We start from the raw sequence: 17,632 nt of genomic DNA, 5'->3' as shown, positions 1-17,632 counted from the left end.
TAAGCTGCGATAGCGGTTTTAGTGCGCGCTGAATTGGCATGTGCGCTAGATGCTAATGCCAGCATTGAGCTGGCGTTAGTTCTAGCCGCGTAGCACGGGTTTAGCGCAGCTTAGTAAAAGGAGCCCTTAATTTTAGCAGATCAAATAAAGAATGATAACCTGATTTCTCAGAGTTGCAACACAACAGAAATATTGTAAAAGCTGTTAAGGGTCTAAATTTTGAAACTAATTTGTGTTTTGTCTTCTGCAGTTCATTTAAGGATCCTTTTACCAACGTGCACTAATGAATTAATATATGTTAAGTACCATGCAGTCTATAGGTATACAATGGGCTATATGGAATTTAGCATTTGATAAATCTATTAGTAAACCTTAGTAAAATTACCTCTTAGAACTAAATAATTTGGATGGAGTTATTTTACCATTGTCATACCATATTGTACTCTTTTCAAAACCATAGTTTTCTGTAATTTTTGCCTTCCAAACCTACTGCTTGCTAGGTTTCAATACTCAAAACAGAAAAAGGCACCAAAGTCTAGTTTCAAAACAATAAATACTAGTGCACCACTATTCATATGTTCAAATCACATGTTCCTCAGAATGCCACACGATAGAATTGTGTGGTAGCCGTCCTCATAGGAACTTTTTATAATGTGATATTTTTGAACTCGAGTGCAATTATTATTTTTTTTTTTTTATTTATTTATACATTTTTCAAATATAACAATCAAGTATATACTTGTACAGAAAGCAAAATTCAAGAGATAAAAAAAAAAAAAAGGAAAATAGTTCAAACTTAATATATAGTATATAAAGGGAAAGAAAAATATTTTTTTTTTTATCTTAAATCTCACTCAAGTCCTCATCATTTGAAATCCAAGATTAAGTAAAAACGGAGTTCAAGCAATCATCAATAATAAGAAAAAACTGTTATAGGTAAATCTGTGCAAGGAAGTCATTTATCATTTTGTCCATCTTGCGCTTTCTCCAGCCTTGACATTGATAGGAATGTTGTCAGTTGTGAGGGTTCAAAGAAAACGAATTTATGCGACTTATAATGTACTATACATTTACAAGGGTATCGAAGAAAAAAGGTGGCCCCCAGAGTAGTAATTGCTGGTCTCAATATCAAAAATTCTTTTCTCCGCCTCTGTGTGTCTCTGGCCAAGTCAGGAAACATTTGAATTCTCAGTCCTAGAAACTCTTTATGCTTATTTTTGAAATATAGCTTCAGTAACCATGTTTTATCCATTGTAAGAGCCACTGAGATAAGTAAAGTTGCCGGAGTGGCTACTTCCCTGTCAGAGGATTCTAATAAAGCCGTCACATTCAAAGGCTCTTGATTTACTTCTTGTAAATTTTTCTCTTCTTTAATATCTTTAACAGGAAGATAATAAACCTGAGTGAAAGGTGGTATCGAAGATTCAGGAACTTCCAAAATTTCTGTTAGATAACGAATAATCATTTCCCTAGGAGTTACCGTTGTAATCTTTGGAAAATTAATTAATCTAAGATTATTTGATCTTGAGGAATTTTCAATTGATTCAAGTTTTCTTCTTAAACTTATGTTATCTTTAATTAGTGCCTCCTGCACTGCTTTATAAGAATCTATATTCTGTTGTTGATTTTCTAATTGCAATTTATTATCAGTGGAAGTTTTCTGTAGTTCTGAAATACTTTTATCATACATATTAAACCGTTCTTCTACTTGATTTAACTGAGACGCTAGAGTTTTAGGTATAGTGGCAACCAAGTCCCACAGGGCATCCAAAGTTACTTCCTGGGGTTTGTTTAATTGAGGAAATTGAAAATGTAGATGTGAATGTAATTTCTTGTGCTCACCCACTGGCAAGTCTTCCACCAACTGTTCAGTCTGGATCATTCCCTCTCCCGCAGATGTCGAAGCCTCCAACTCCATACTCAGGTTCCCAGAAGAAAACTGGGAACCCGAATCTCCGTCCCCCGGACTGTTCTCCACTGCCTCTGAAGGAAGGAGCTCTCGAACTCCCGGAAGCTCCCCCTCCCTCGGGGAACTGGCTGTTCGGGGATGCGGGGGAGGAGCACGCATTTCAGGGCTGAAGGTGGTTTCAAGCCCCAAGGAGACCTGCTGCATGCCGTTCTCCTGCAGCGTCTCCAGCGGGGGGAGCCCTGAACGAGTTGACGATTCCTGCATGCGCCGGATAAGCTCCTCAATGTTGCCCGCCGTCGAAGTCTCGGAGCGCCGCGAGGCCGCAGCGGCGCTTCTCCCTCTTCGCTTGGGCATCTCAAAAATAGGTAATTATAATTTGCCTGCAGAAATATAAACCGCTTATGGGAGGTTATCGGGAGCAAACGCACAGGCTACCTATCCCGTCGCCATCTTGGATCCGAGTGCAATTATTTGCATAATATAATTTATAAAGTGTCGGTGCTATCTAAAACCAAACGTTTTAAGATATTCTATATGTAAAGTTAACTTAGCTTTAGAACCGGGTCTGCTTCATTCCCCACCTAAAGTTAACTTTACATATAGAATATCTTAAAATGTTTGGTTTTAGATAGCACCGACACTTTATAAATTATATTATGCAAATAATTGCACACGAGTTCAAAAATATCACATTATAAAAAGTTCCTATGAGGACGGCTACCACACAATTCTATCGTGTGGCATTCTGAGGAACATGTGATTTGAACATATGAATAGTGGTGCACTGGTATTTATTGCTATGTTTCAAATCACTTTCATCAGGGTTGAGGCTCCCAATATTAGATTATCATGCATACGAGAAACCGCTCCTTTCCATAAGGAGTCATGCATGATTCCTTATGGAGAGGAGCGGTTTCTCGTATGCATGATAATCTAATATTGGGAGCCTCAACCCTGATGAAAGTGATTTGAAACATGAGCATGTTGTTAGAGGCGCTCCCTTAAGACTTGCTGTCATATTCAAGCTAAGTATTCCTACTAAATATGAACTTAGGAACTATTGAAAAAATATACTGAAATAGAGTAGAAAATATACTGAAATAGAGTAAAAAATATACTGAAATAGAGTAGAAAATATACTGAAATTGAGTAGAAAATATACTGAAATAGAGTGGTACCTCAAAATCCGAACGCCCCAAAACTCAAACGACTTGGAATCCAAACTTTTTTTTGTAATAAATTTTGTCTTGGAATCCGAACGCCCTGCTCATTGTATGTGTGTGTTTGTGCCCCAGAATCTGCTGTTTGGAATATTTGTTAATATATTACCTTAAAATCCAGTAGATTTCCTGTTAAAATTTGAGTTTGTGGGACTCGGGAAAGGATTAATCCAGTTTCTATTATTTTCAATGGGAAAAATTGTCTTGGAACTTGAACGGGGTTCTGGAACAGATTAAGTTCAGATTCCAAGGTATCATTGTACATTGAAAAAATTTTTTAAAAAGTTTCTTAAAAAATTAAAAAACAGTTGATCCAATGAAGATCGGGTTCAGTGATTTGTTTCACATGAACCATTGGGGTAGTTTAACCCTCTGAGGATCATTACCATTCTTAATCGTTATTAGCTTGGGTTTATATTAACATCATTCTGCTTAAAACACTGGAAGTTTTTGATGTTGAAGTTACTATACAAGAACCAAAGGAGGCATTTCTTAGTAGGAAAAGGAGATATTCCACTGTTCTGTATTAGTGCAATTTCTGTCAGAAGAAATACAAACTATAAATAGCTGAAAACCCTTTCTTTTTTTCCTCATGTCAGTTTCAGAAGTATTTTTCAGACTTGGCCCTTGTTGCCTAATTAGCTGTAGTAAATTATGCTTTTAATGTTCTCTTGTTTGCTTTTCTTCAGTTGCTGATTTTCTGCTTATTTTGAACTCTAGAGCACAGCATATGTTTCTCCAAGCTATGCGTTCGCCGTTCATGTGGTTCCATGTGGTTCCTGCAGCAAATAAAGAACTATATGAACAGCTTTCCCAAAGTGAGAACACTTACTACAATAGTCGATTTAGCCCTGACTCTCGGTATATTGATAATAAGAGTATTAATAATTTAGGACATGATCACACGCTACAAAGAATATCCAGATTGGATGGCCATAGAGAACAAACAGACTCTTATTCACAGCTACCTCATAGTGTGCATTCATCGGGGAAGCCACCCTCTGGCCTGATCTCATCTCCACAAAGAGTTATCAACTCCACCCCAAACAGTGGTTACAACACCAAGAAGATAGAGAAGAAATTTAATATTCACCTGAAGAAAGGTAAATACGTTGGATTTTATAAGCAGACCTCACTAACACCAATATGTTACAGTTGTAGCAGCATAAATATTTAAGAAAAAACAATGCTGACAAAGGAAAAGTGAATATAATTTGGGTTTTTTTTTCATTCATGAATTCTTAATTGGAAATATATTGATACATTCTTCCTCTGTGTCTCTGTCCCTATCCTCCCTCCATATCTACCATCTTCTCTATGCATCACTTTTCTATTTTCTGCTTGCACCCCCTATCCTGTGGCTTTCATAACTCTTTCTATTCTTTGCTGTCTCTTTGCAATCTGCATCTCTCCTTCCCTGAGTCCAGTGTTTCTCCCTCTCCCCCAATCGTCTCTCTCTCCCCCCTCCCCCCCATCCAGCACCACCTTTCCCTCTTCCACTCTGTCTAGTAACATCTCTCCTTCTCCCTTGTCTGCCTCCACTCCAGGAGCATATCTCCCTCTCCCTTTTCTTCCCCCAGTCCAGGAACACCTCTCACCTCCCCCCCCCCATCCAGCAGCACCTCTCCCTCTTACCTCCCCCACCACCCAGGTCCAGAAACACCTTTCCCTCTTACCTCCTCCACCACCCAGGTCCAGAAACACCTTTCCCTCTTACCTCCCCCACCACCCAGATCCAGAAACACCTTTCCCTCTTACCTCCCCCAACACCCAGGTCCAGAAACATCTTTCCCTCTTACCTCCTCCACCACCCAGGTCCAGAAACATCTTTCCCTCTTACCTCCTCCACCACCCAGGTCCAGAAACATCTTTCCCTCTTACCTCCTCCACCACCCAGGTCCAGAAACATCTTTCCCTCTTACCTCCTCCACCACCCAGGTCCAGAAACACCTTTCCCTCTTACCTCCTCCACCACCCAGGTCCAGAAACACCTTTCCCTCTTACCTCCTCCACCACCCAGGTCCAGAAACACCTTTCCCTCTTACCTCCCCCACCACCCAGGTCCAGAAACATCTTTCCCTCTTACCTCCTCCACCACTCAGGTCCAGAAACATCTTTCCCTCTTACCTCCCCCACCATCCAGGTCCAGAAACATCTTTCCCTCTTACCTCCCCCACCACCCAGGTCCAGAAACATCTTTCCCTCTTACCTCCCCCACCACCCAGGTCCAGAAACATCTTTCCCTCTTACCTCCTCCACCACTCAGGTCCAGAAACATCTTTCCCTCTTACCTCCCCCACCATCCAGGTCCAGAAACATCTTTCCCTCTTACCTCCCCCACCACCCAGGTCCAGCAGCATCTCTTCCTCTCACATCCTCCCAACACGCAGGTCCAGCAGCACCTCTTTTGCTCACATTCCACCACCACCCATGTCTAGCAGCATCTTTATTTTTCTGCTCCCAGTCCACCAGCACCTCTCCCTTCCTCTTCCCTCTCCCCCCCACTAGTAGCAGTATCTTTTAATAAATTCATTAATTCATTAATTAATTAAGTTTTCTATACTATTCTCCCCAGAGAACTCAGAACAGTTTACTTTAATTTATTCAGGTATTCAAGCATTTATTCCTGTCTGTCCTGTTGGGCAATGTGGGGATTCAGTGACTTGCCCTGTGTTGTAAGGAGCAAGCATGGGTTTAAACCCACAAGCTTAGGGTGCTGAGGCTGTAGCTGTAACCATTGCACCACACTCTCCCTTCTCCTGACTAGGAGCAGACACTCTTTCTGACTAGCAGCAAAAAAAAACCCTTCTCCTTCCCTTCCCAATTAGCAGCAGAATCCCCCCTTTCTTTCCCCTTCCCCCTCAACTAGCAGCAGAATCCCCTCTCTCCTGCCTAGCAGAAGCTGTTTCTTTATTGTAACTTGCCTGCACAGCCAACATCAGCCCAGCAATTCTCTCTGACAGCCTTGGTGCCTTTGCTAGGCAGGGCCTACTTCCGATGATACAACTTCCTCTTTCCTCAGAGGCGAGCCTGGTCTAGCAAAGGCCCTGAGACTGTCAGCGAGCATCACTGGGCTAACACTAGCTGTGCAGGCAAGTTACAATAAAGAAACAGCTGCTTCTAGTCAGGGAGGAGAGGTGCTGCCACTAATCTGTGGTAGTTTGGAGTAGGAGAGACAAAATAATAATGGTGGCAGCAGCAGAAGATGTCCTGCACCATGTGTTGGGAACATCTGACCTAGATAACTTGTAGTTATAGTAGGATTGTTCCAAGAGGCACTGGAGAGTTAATCTAAAAATAATATTACCAAATAGGAATGTGCAATATGAATCTTCTAGTCTTCTGCTATGGTTTATCTGTCCTATTACCATGCCTATTCAAATTTGACCAATGTTGCTTGTCACTCTTGGCACTTTAAAAAGGAGAAATAGAGGTTTGTTTGGGTGAAGTACAAGTTTCAGAATGCACTGGGCTCTGCAGCTCAGAGCTGAGTCAGCCTTAGGGAGGGGGCTGAGTGAATAGCAGTCCTCCCCAGCTGGTGTTGATTAGCAGCAAAGCAAACAGTCAGAGAGAGGCAATTTAAGCCAATTGCCCAGCTGACACAGAGAGAGGTAGGAAGGCGTGTAGCTCCTAGAAAGCTAGTAGAGAGAGAGAAAAGGTACCCCGTTTGAAGCCTGGAAAGCCTTGGAAAGGGGAAAATGTTCCCGCGGCAGTGAAAGAAAGCCTGGCAAGGAGTCCACAGAGGTTGATGTGCAATTGAAATGGTATGAGGTATCCCAAAAATATGAAACTAAAGGTGATAGGAATACTACATTTCATATTGTAAACCGAGTCGAGCTTTATTCTTATAAAGATGACATGGTCTATAAATTTAAGCTTTAGTTTAGTTTATGAGGAATTACCCACATGTTTATTTCAGAAAGGGTAGGAATATCCAGAAGCTTTGTCTAGTATGAGTTGGATACAAGTAATTATGGTTGTCTTTATGTTTGACGTTAATTAAAGTGTTTAGCCTTCTAAACCATTGGCTTCAGTGTTTGGTTTCCTGTTTGAGAAGCTAAGGTAGAGACTGGTAGTTTTACCAGTGAGAGAAGCCTCTACCTCAAGGGTGTCAGAGTCCCTACTCGAGGGCCGCAATCCAGTTGGGTTTTCAGGATTTCCCCAATGAATATGCATGAAATCTATTAGCATACAATGAAAGCAGTGCATGCAAATAGATCTCATGCATATTCATTGGGGAAATCCTGAAAACCCGACTGGATTGCGGCCCTTGAGAAGGGACTTTGACATCCCTGCTCTACCTCATATAACCAAAAGATGGCGCTTCAGAGAGGTTGAAGACAAGAGTAAAGTGGTGTTAGTGCCTCCTCTTGGTCACTATTGGTGGCAGTGGTCACTTGGCCTGAGAGCTTCATGACAACATATAATTTTTATTAGAATAGCAACAAGGAGCAAATGTCCTACAGATGAAGCGTTGAAATCATACAGTAGGATCACTATCTTCCAAACACTGTCTCTCAGGATAACCAATCCAGTAGTAGAAAGAAAAGACAAAGTAGTGCCCCATGATGCCTTTTTCTTCCAACTTTAATTTTTAACTACTTTGAATAGGTGTGTATGTGTGCATGTGTGCGTATACACGCCTACATTAATAATTAGTAGTGTAGTTGCATACTCTTTTTAATTAAGTATGAATATTATTACTTTGTTGATTTATTATTTTGACATTTATGTAACACCATTACAAAGATCCTTAAGAAACTCGCATATTGATATAGTGGGCAACCTGAAGATCAAAGACCTGATTGCTATCATCTGAAACCAGAGTTAATTAACCTTGGCTTACTGAAAGGAGGTTACCAAGGATGGAACTTCTTGTACTTTTGGAGGTTCACCTTTAGGGAGGTTAAATTGAAGTTTCATGCCTTTAGTCTTTCAGCTGATATTTGTAAAGTAGAAATATTGTCTTTCCTTTTCCCTTGCCCTTTCTAGCCCTTTCCCCACCAGAAAATATCCAAACAGTGAATGCACCTAGCACTATATCTGTGCAAACCAGTAGTTCCTGATCCAGTCTTTGGAATACAGCCAACCAGCCAGTCAGGTTTCAGGATCTCTATATTAAATGTGCAAATGACAGAGTTGCATTCAGTTCAGGTACTGCAAACAATTATATCTCATAGTAACATAGTAAATGTCGGCAGATAAAGACTTACAGAGTCCATCCAGTTTGCCCAATGAAGTGGCCAGAGTTGAATCAGGCACTCTGTACATGTTCTGCTTCTTAATGATTTAATACTCATATGCTTATTCTCTGTTTCTCCCTGCCAATTATAGGGCATAGACCATAGAGGTCTGCCTAGCACTTGTCCACTTTCCATCTATTGAAGTTGCCATCGAAGCTTTGATCCTGATCTATTTTTACCATTTAAGGGACCTATGCCATAGAAGTCTGTTTGATATTGGTCATATGTGAGGGTCAATATATCGTGTTGAGGGTTCAAATCAATGGGGTTAAATACACGTTAGTGAATCTTTATGTCCCAAATGAAAATCAGGGGGAGTTTTTATGAGTGCCAGCAAAAAGAGGGGGGTTCCTCATCAGGGGAGGGGGGGGAATCTAAATTTCACATGGTAGCCAAGTATAGATAATTTGGGACCCAGAATAGGATATGGAAAGAAGGATAGGAGGATAGGAGGACTTTTGAAGATTTTGACATGAACCTTAATTTAGTAGATGGGTGGTGATAGCTTCATCCTAGATCTCACGATTATACCTGTTATTCTCTAGTTCACAGCTCTTATTCGAGGATAGATTTCTTGTTCATTGATAAGGATTTAGTATAGAGGCTTGTGAAGGCAAGAATTGAGGCCATCACCTGGTTGGATCATGCCCCGGTCTGGTTGCATTTGACTCAGACTGCAGGGGATGAGGTTTGAAGTTTTGGAGGCTGAATAATAGTCTATTGGAGTCCCCTGCAGTGGTTGCCAAAGTGGGGAATATTTTATAGGACTATATTAATTTGAATTCTGTAGGAGAGGTGGTGTGGGAGGGTCTGAAAGCAACTATGCAGGGTCACATGATTTCTCTGGCTTCTTTTCATAAATGGCAATGGAGGAAAGGCTAAAGCAGCTAGTGCTCAGGAGTGATATGATAGAAGTCTATAAAATACTGAATGGAGTGGAAAGGGTAGATGCGAATCACTTGTTTACAAAAAAGGAGATAACCGCTGAAAAATAGCTGGAAAGCGATGATCACAAATGCTCGCAGTCTAAGCAACAAAGTTCATGATCTGCAAGCCCTGATGTTAGAGGCAGATCTAGATATTGTCGCTATCACAGAGACATGGTTCAATGAATCACATGGATGGGATGCAAACATACCGGGATATAATCTTTTTAGGAAGGACAGAGATGGTCAAAAAGGTGGAGGAGTAGCTCTCTATGTAAAGATCAATATCCAAGAGACCGAAATGCAAGGGATCTGGGAAGAGGAAGAAGCAAGATGGAACTTCTATCTACGTAGATGTAGTCTACAGACCTCTGACTCAATCGCAGCAAATTGATAAGGATTTGATTGTGGATATCCAAAAGTTTGGAAGGAAAGAGGAGGTGCTGCTGTTGGGAGATTTCAACCTGCCGGATGCAGACTGGAATGTTCGGTTTGCAGAATCGGAAGGAAGAAGGGAGATTGTGGATGCCTTTCAAGAGGCTCTGCTCAGACAAATGGTGATGGAACCCATGAGGGAAAAAGCGATATTGGATCTGGTCCTCACAAATGGAGAGAGTATCTCTAATGTTTGAGTGGGTGCTCACCTGGGAAATAGCGATTATCAAACAATTTGGTTTGATATAATGGCTAAAGTGAAGAGCGGCCACATGATACTTAAAGTCCTAGATTTCAAACGTACAGACTTTAATGAAATGGGAGAGTACCTCAAGAAAGAGCTGTTAGGATGGGAGGACATAAGAGAAGTGGAAAGACAGTGGTCTAAGTTGAAAGGAGTGATAAAAATGGCTACGGACCTTTATGTGAAGAAAATAAATAAAAACAAGAGAAAAAGGAAGCCAATATGGTTCTCCAAACTAGTGGCAGAAAAAATAAAGGTGAAAGAGTTGGCGTTCGTGAAATATAAAAAAACCCAAGAAGAGGAGTGCAGAAAGGACTACAGGGTGCAGAAAGAACTCAAGAGAAAGATACGTCTGGCGAAAGAACAGGTGGAAGAACAAATGGCTAAAAATGTAAAAAAGGGAGACAAAATTTTTTTCAGATATATTAGTGAAAGGAGGAAGATGAAAAATGGAATTGTTAAACTAAAAGATGCTGAGAATCAACATGTGGAGAGTGATGAGGAAAAAGCAAATGTGCTAAACAAATACTTCTGTTCTGTGTTCACAGAAGAAAATCCTGGAGAAGGACCAAGATTGTCTGGCAAAGTTACATGATAAAATGGAGTAGATTCTGTGCCGTTCACGAAGGAGAGTGTTTATGAGCAACTTGAAAAACTGAAGGTGGACAAAGCAATGGGACCGGATGGGATCCATCCCAGGATACTGAGAGATCTCAGAGAGGTTTTGGCGGGTCCTATTAAAGATTTGTTCAACAAATCTCTGGAGACGGGGATTGGAGGAGAGTGTATGTGGTCTCTATTCGCAAAAGTGATCACAGGGATGTAGCGGGAAACTACAGGCCGGTGAACCTTACTTCGGTTGTTGGAAAAATAATGGAAGTGTTGCTGAAAGAAAGGATAGTGTACTTCCTTGAATCTAATGGGTTACAGGATCTGAGGCAACATGGCTTTACAAAAGATAAATCGTGCCAAACGAACCTGATTGAATTTTTTGATTGGGTGACCGGAGAGCTGGATTGAGGACATATGCTAGATCTAATTTACTTAGATTTCAGCAAAACCTTTGATACGGTTCCTCATAGGAGGCTGTTGAACAAACTTGAAGGGCTGAAGTGGTGAACTGGGTTAGAACTGGCTGTCGGACAGACACCAGAGGGTGGTGGTTAATGGAAGTTGCTCGGAGGAAGGAAAGGCTAGTAGTGGAGTCCCTCAGGGTTCGGTGCTGGGGCCGATCCAGTTCAATATGTTTGTGAGTGACATTGCTGAAGGGTTAGAAGGAAAAGTGTGCCTTTTTGCAGATGATACCAAGATTTACAACAGAGTAGACACCGAAGTGGGAGTAGAAAATATGAAAAACGATCTGCAAAAGTTAGAGGAATGGTCTAATCCCTGGCAGCTAAAATTCAATGCAAAGAAATGCAGAGTAATGCATTTGGGGATTAATTCTCTGAAGGAACTGTATATGCTGGGAGGTGAGAAGCTGATATGCACGACCAGGGAGAGGGACCTTGGGGTGATAGTGTCTGAAGATCTAAAGGCGAGAAAACAGTGTGACAAGGTGGTGGTTGCTGCCAGAAGGATGCTGGGCTGTATAAAGAGAGGCATAGCCAGTAGAAGGAAGAAAGTGTTGATGCCCCCGTACAGGTCATTGGTGAGGCCCCACTTGGAGTTTTGTGTTCAGTTTTAGAGACCATATCTGGTGAAGGATGTAAGAAGACTAGAAGCGATCCAGAGGAGGGTGATGAAAATGATAGGAGGCTTGCGCCAGAAGACTGTATGAAGAGAGACTGGAAGCACTGAATAGGTATACCCTAGAGCAGGGGTGCCCAATAGGTCGATCGCGATCGACGGGTAGCTCGCCAAGGCTAAGTGAGTCGATCACCCAGGACTCACTTTGCCTTGGCGATCTATCGGGCCGATCAGTCTTCCTCTCCCTGATGTCAATTCTGCCGTCAGAGAGGAAGTTCAGGCCAGCCAATCACCTTTAGGAGGCCTATACAGTTGATATCTTGCAGTTTCAACATCAAAAAAACATTTAGTGGATTCAATACATTGCTGTGTTGTTTTCCATCTAATTGTATCCACACCATTACAGTGACTAAGAATAGCTGTCCAAAGTATCTGAGTATAAGCTATTTGCAGAAACTTGTCACAAAAAGACTAGATATCAACACTTAATAGCAGTAAATACGTCTGAAAAAGAATATATCTTTACTTTGCGCTAATGCTGTTAATTCTGTTAGATCCTCACTTTGAATGAAGAGCAAAGCAGGAATTACTTAGTGGAAGCCAAGAGTTTTGCTTTAACTGGAGAGCTTTAGTTTCTCTCATTATACTATGATGATTTAAGTTTTTTTTTTCCTTTGTAACCTCATACCCAACCATTCATATACATTTACCATATTTTTCGCACCATAAGACACACCTAGGTTTAGAGGAGGGAAAAAAGAAAAAAGAAACACACATTCTGAAGCAAATTGTGTACTAATATATTTAATAAAATATACCAGGCTCTGCATCTAGCCCTCTCACTTCCTACCAGGCTTTGCACCCAACCCCACGCTCCTTGCCAGGCTCTGCCGAGACAGTGGTAGGCAGTCGCAGTCCCGCGAAAACTGAAGGCAGCCATTCAGGGAGCGGCCAAGCTGGAACTGGGCCAAGCTGGAGAGCAAAAAGCTTGCTCCTGCCTTGTGCGCCTCTAGCTGCAAGATATGATGAGGCAGCCATCCAGTGAGGGGGGAGCAGGAGCGTGGAAATCTCGCTCCTGCCGATACACCGCTGGACCACCAGAATTTTAAAAGGTACCGTGGGAGGGGGGTGTAAAAAATTGTTATTTTTACTCCTTAAGACATTTCCACCCACTTTTGGAGGAAAAAAAGTGCTTCTTATGGAGCGAAAAATACAGTATATTTGTTTTAATTTTCCTTTTGAGTCACATGAGCTTTTCATTAAGCCACTTCATCTTAGACCAATGGAATAAATCAAACAAATGTATTTTTATGTCTGTCTGTTTTATTTTGTATGTTTTCTTATGTACTGCCAAGGACTTTGAAATATGCTGTATAGAAATATATACATAAATAAAATATGTTGTGTATATGTTTATATACAGGGTGGGCCAAAAGTAGGTACTATGTACAGTATTTATTTTTATTTTACAAGTATTGAATAGGTATAATAAAGTACTGAACGATAAATAAAACTGAAATGATGTAACTGATACAAAAGCTTCACACAAATATTGGGATCCTTTTGCTAAGGCACGCTAAAACCCCATTAATTGTGACACCTGTAAAATGAAAAGAAATAATAAATACTGTATACCTACTTTTAGCCCACACTGCATATATTATACATAGGGGACGGGAGATCATATTTTCATAATATTTCTTTTTAGTTAGGTTATTTGATTTCCTTCAAAATTTGCATGTGGAACAACAAATAAAACAAAACCATTAATTATTCTTCAAGTAATGGATTATTAATATACGTGCAGGATTGGGATCTTGATTGTCTTTGATTATTTCTAATAAAGGATGCTCTAATAATAGAGGCTTTTTGGAAACCTAACAAATAATTTTTCAGTGCAGCTAAGAGAAAGCAGTACTTTCACCAATTGCCATCATTAGATTTAGAACTCCTTGAGGGGATGCATTAAAGCTCACAAAATTGAAAACTTCAACTTGAAATTAAGTTCACATTCGACCAATATCATGCATTCATAGTGATGACTTCAGAGTGAAAACTGTTTTAAAATCTAAACAGAATTTCCTCATTAGCTATATCAATGCTTTTCTACATTTTACATACTATCACGCAAAAACAGTAGGCTAGTACTGCTTTATTCAATAATTAGATTTTTTTGCATAATATTTTACTTCTGTTTTGGCATTTTCTAATACTCTGTTCTTTCACGGGAATTAGCTGTTTAATAAAGTCAGAAGATAAGGTCAGTAATATGTTTAAGTCAGTGCAGAATGTTTGTTGGCTTTTCTAAATGAAATTTGATATCTATTTATCTTTCTTAAAGGTCACTTCTTAATTTTTTTTTTTTAGCATACAGATTTTTAAGGGTTATTGCTGATATTCTAAATCACATTATGATTTGTAGCGCAGTCACTCTTCATCTCTCAAAAATTAAGATGATATGTGACAACAATCAGATTTTCTGAAGTATTTTACAGAAAAATCTTTGACCATACTCAGGGCAGTGTCTAATGCAAGATTTCAATGTATAGAATTGTAGTTAAGAAAACTGTATTTCTCCACTTGTTTTACTGCTTATAATTAACACCAGCAATTCAACATAGCCAAAACAATTTTGATGTTAGTTCAAGAGACTATTCTGTACTACATGTGGAAAAAATAAATATCCTCAATTACCAACAAGTGCATGTGATGGAAAAATACAGAAAATGTCCCAACTGTTTTTTTGCCACCAGCATTAAAAAAAATTTTTTTCCAAGGACACTATGGGCTTCTTTTACTAAGGTGCGCTAGCGTTTTTAGTGCACGCAGGATATTACCGCATGCTACACCGCGTGCTACGTGGCTAGAACTAATGCCAGCTCAATGCTGGCGTTAGCGTTGAGCGCATGCGGCAGTGTAGCGTGCGCTATTCCGCGCGTTAATGCCCTAACGCAGCTTCGTAAAAGGAGCCCTTTGATAAGTTGTCTGTGGATATTATACTTTATGAAGTCCAAGAGGAGGAAACCCTCTTTGGAACAGAACAGTATTTTAGCATTAAATTTGAAAGATTGAGATAATTTCAATATACCATAGGGGTATGGTTCATTCATTTCATGCTATGCTCAAAATTAACCTATTTGGAGATATTATTCAAAATGATTTGGCTGTATTAGAGTGGTAATGATGGTATTTTACATTTTTGAGTTTATGTTGAAAGAAAGCCATGCCATTGTTTTATAAATCAATAATTTTGAAATTATGCCTACTAAGGAGTCCTTTTATCAAGCTGTGGTAGGGGTTTAACACATCTAATACCGCGTGCATTGAGCAGGCGTTAGTTTTTTTGCCTGCCGTGGGGGTTAGCGCGTGATGAAATGTCCGACGCGCTAATCCCACTAGCGTGGCTTGATAAAAGGACCCCTAAGTAGCTCTACAACTATTTCCATCTCTTGATCAAAGCTGTATAGATGTGACAAAAGTCAGATCCAACTATGGCAAACAGTGAGATCTATTTTCAGGTTCAAAGTTTTGTTTTTGGCTGTGCTATATCTGGATTAACTCTTCAATGAATCTCAAACTGCTCTTACTGGACCCATTTAACAATTATACTACCGGGCCAACATTTTTGTAAAATCTTTAAACTAGATTCCTCCACTTCCAATGATAGCCACCTATTATTGAGTTATAGAATGAAAAATGTTCAATATATACTGCAATATTTATTTGTTTGTATGCATATATACACACATGCAGGTTCAGAAGGCCTGGGGTTTAGCATCACTTCAAGAGATGTACCTATTGGTGGTTCTGTTGCACTCTATGTGAAGAATATTCTTCCACGAGGAGCAGCAATTCAAGATGGCAGACTAAAAGCAGGAGATCGACTTTTAGAGGTAAATTATTAAACACAGTTTTATATTATATTTACTAAATACAGTTCAGATTGTGAAAATATCACACTTCATTATCAGCAACTAGTCCATTTGAAGTACCATAGATTTCCATAGGTATTGTAAGGAGGCAAGCACATTAGTTTTGTACAAGGACTGAGGTTGGTTTTCTGGCAAATGATGAATTAGTATCCCCTTTGTTCTCTTAAGCTTATGCAGTAATGACAGATTTGTTTTCATCACGAAGAGTATAAATATAATTTAGACTAGACTAACCCTTCCATTTGTAATTAATTCAAGTAAATAAGAACATAAAAGCATAAGCGTTGCTGTGCTCTGACAGACCGAAGGTCCATCAAACCCCGTGTTCTGGGACCAATCAAGTTCACAAGTACCTGGCAAGATCCCAAAGAATAAACAGATTTTAAACTGCTTATCCACATTCTCTAGCAACTTGTTTTTATTCACTAATGATAATCATCTGGTAAAACATCTACCAAATTCTTTGGTGTCTTGTAATCCTTAATAATTTTTGATTCTTAGAAAATCATTGGGACAAGGAATTTATCTAAGGTGCTGTTTAAAGCACCTTAAGGGAAGGAGAACTTTTGTGTTTGAAAGAGGAGTAGGATTTGGGTTTGATCATATGTGATGGTCTTAAGGTGACCAAAGAAGTAGAAAAGTTGCAGGTAGAGTAGGTAGAAGAATGCTTGGGTACAGAGGGAGAGGAATGGTCAGTAGTGCTTGAAAGTGCTTACATTCTAAACAGCCAAGACAGACAAACAGGATGTCATGGATACAGTTAAGGGGAAAGGTTAATTATTTGGCTGGGTTGGAGGGCAAAGGAGTAGGGTTAAGGATTGAAGGCTATATCAAAAAGGTGGGTCTTCAGTCTGCTTTTAAACAAAGTAAGGGAAGGGGCATGGCGGACAAACTCAGGTAACTTATTTCAGGCATAGCGGGCAGCTAGATGAAAGGAACGAAGTCTGGAATTGGCAATAGAGGAGAAGGGTACAGATAAGAGTGACTTATCTGAGGAGCAGAGTTCTCTGGGAGGTGTATAAGGAGAGAGACGATAGGAGAGATATTAAGGGGCAGCAGAATGAACACACATGTAGGTCAGCAATAGGAGCTTGAACTGTATGCGATGGCGGATAGGGAGTCAGTGAAGTGACATAAGGAGAGGAGTGACATGCGTGTAGCAAGGTTGGTAGAAGATGAGTCATGCATTATCATTTTGTGTACAATTCTGGAGACCACTGCTTCAAAAACATGGGATGGAGTTGATCTAGAGGATGGCTACTAAAATGATCAGTGGTCTTTGTCATAAAGCATATGGGGATGGACTTAAAAATGTCAATGTATATACTTTGAAAGAAAGGCAGGAGAGGGGAAATATGATAGAGACATTTAAATATCTACATGGCTTATGTTTAAATCTGTTTTTTATTAACAAGAAAAAAAACATAAACAAAGGCAAAATGACAGGCAATAAGTGTTTAAATTTTACCAGAAAAGTGACCCCTCTTATTCCAAAATGCATTTGATTGCGCTTGACAATACCCCTTTTCAACTGCAACTCAGCCCACAAAAATGAACAGCTTCTATGAAGCGACACCCTCTTCTGGTATATTTTCCTCTCCCCTAATACCTTCATTTACTTTTTATTTTTTTAATGATGTAGTTATAAACTTTACTTCTCCTCTCTCCCCCAAGCTCATGAACGTTATCGTCCTCGTCTACTTCATGTTTCACGTTTTTTCTTTTACCCCATTTTCTTTTCATGTTTTTAGTTTTGTAAACCGGTCAGATACAAGATGATGGTCGGTATGTTAAAATGTAAATAAACTTAGAAACTTGGAGTGCTGGTATAGGAATGTAAACATATCTTGTTTTCTCCCATTCATAATTTGGACATTTTAGTTTGTGAAATGTATTTTCCTGTTGGACATTTCCAGCATATGAACATCCATTTCCTGTATTTTTGAACAGGAAATCTCAATGCATTTCCTATTTGAAAATACATTTAAGATGGATGTCCATTTGGGACATTCAGACTTGGATGTCCTTTCAAAA

At 39.9% G+C, this 17,632-nt stretch overlaps 1 protein-coding gene across 4 annotated transcripts in view; it reads left to right on the top strand.

Annotated features, from left to right (window-relative positions):
* PARD3 (par-3 family cell polarity regulator) overlaps positions 1 to 17,632 on the top strand; it is a 1,241,096-nt gene that overhangs the window by 625,095 nt on the left and 598,369 nt on the right. For all 4 annotated transcript variants that reach the window (XM_033931514.1, XM_033931513.1, XM_033931516.1 and 1 more), the window contains exons 9-10: positions 3,850 to 4,232; positions 15,420 to 15,559. In XM_033931514.1, coding sequence (XP_033787405.1) covers positions 3,850 to 4,232; positions 15,420 to 15,559 — 523 coding nt within the window. The remainder of the gene's footprint in view (positions 1 to 3,849; positions 4,233 to 15,419; positions 15,560 to 17,632) is intronic.

This window comes from Geotrypetes seraphini, chromosome 2 (assembly GCF_902459505.1).
Source record: "Geotrypetes seraphini chromosome 2, aGeoSer1.1, whole genome shotgun sequence".
Taxonomy (NCBI): Eukaryota; Metazoa; Chordata; class Amphibia; order Gymnophiona; family Dermophiidae; genus Geotrypetes; species Geotrypetes seraphini.
Note: the sequence above shows the minus strand (reverse complement) of the source record. Positions and strands in the feature narration are given on the sequence as shown.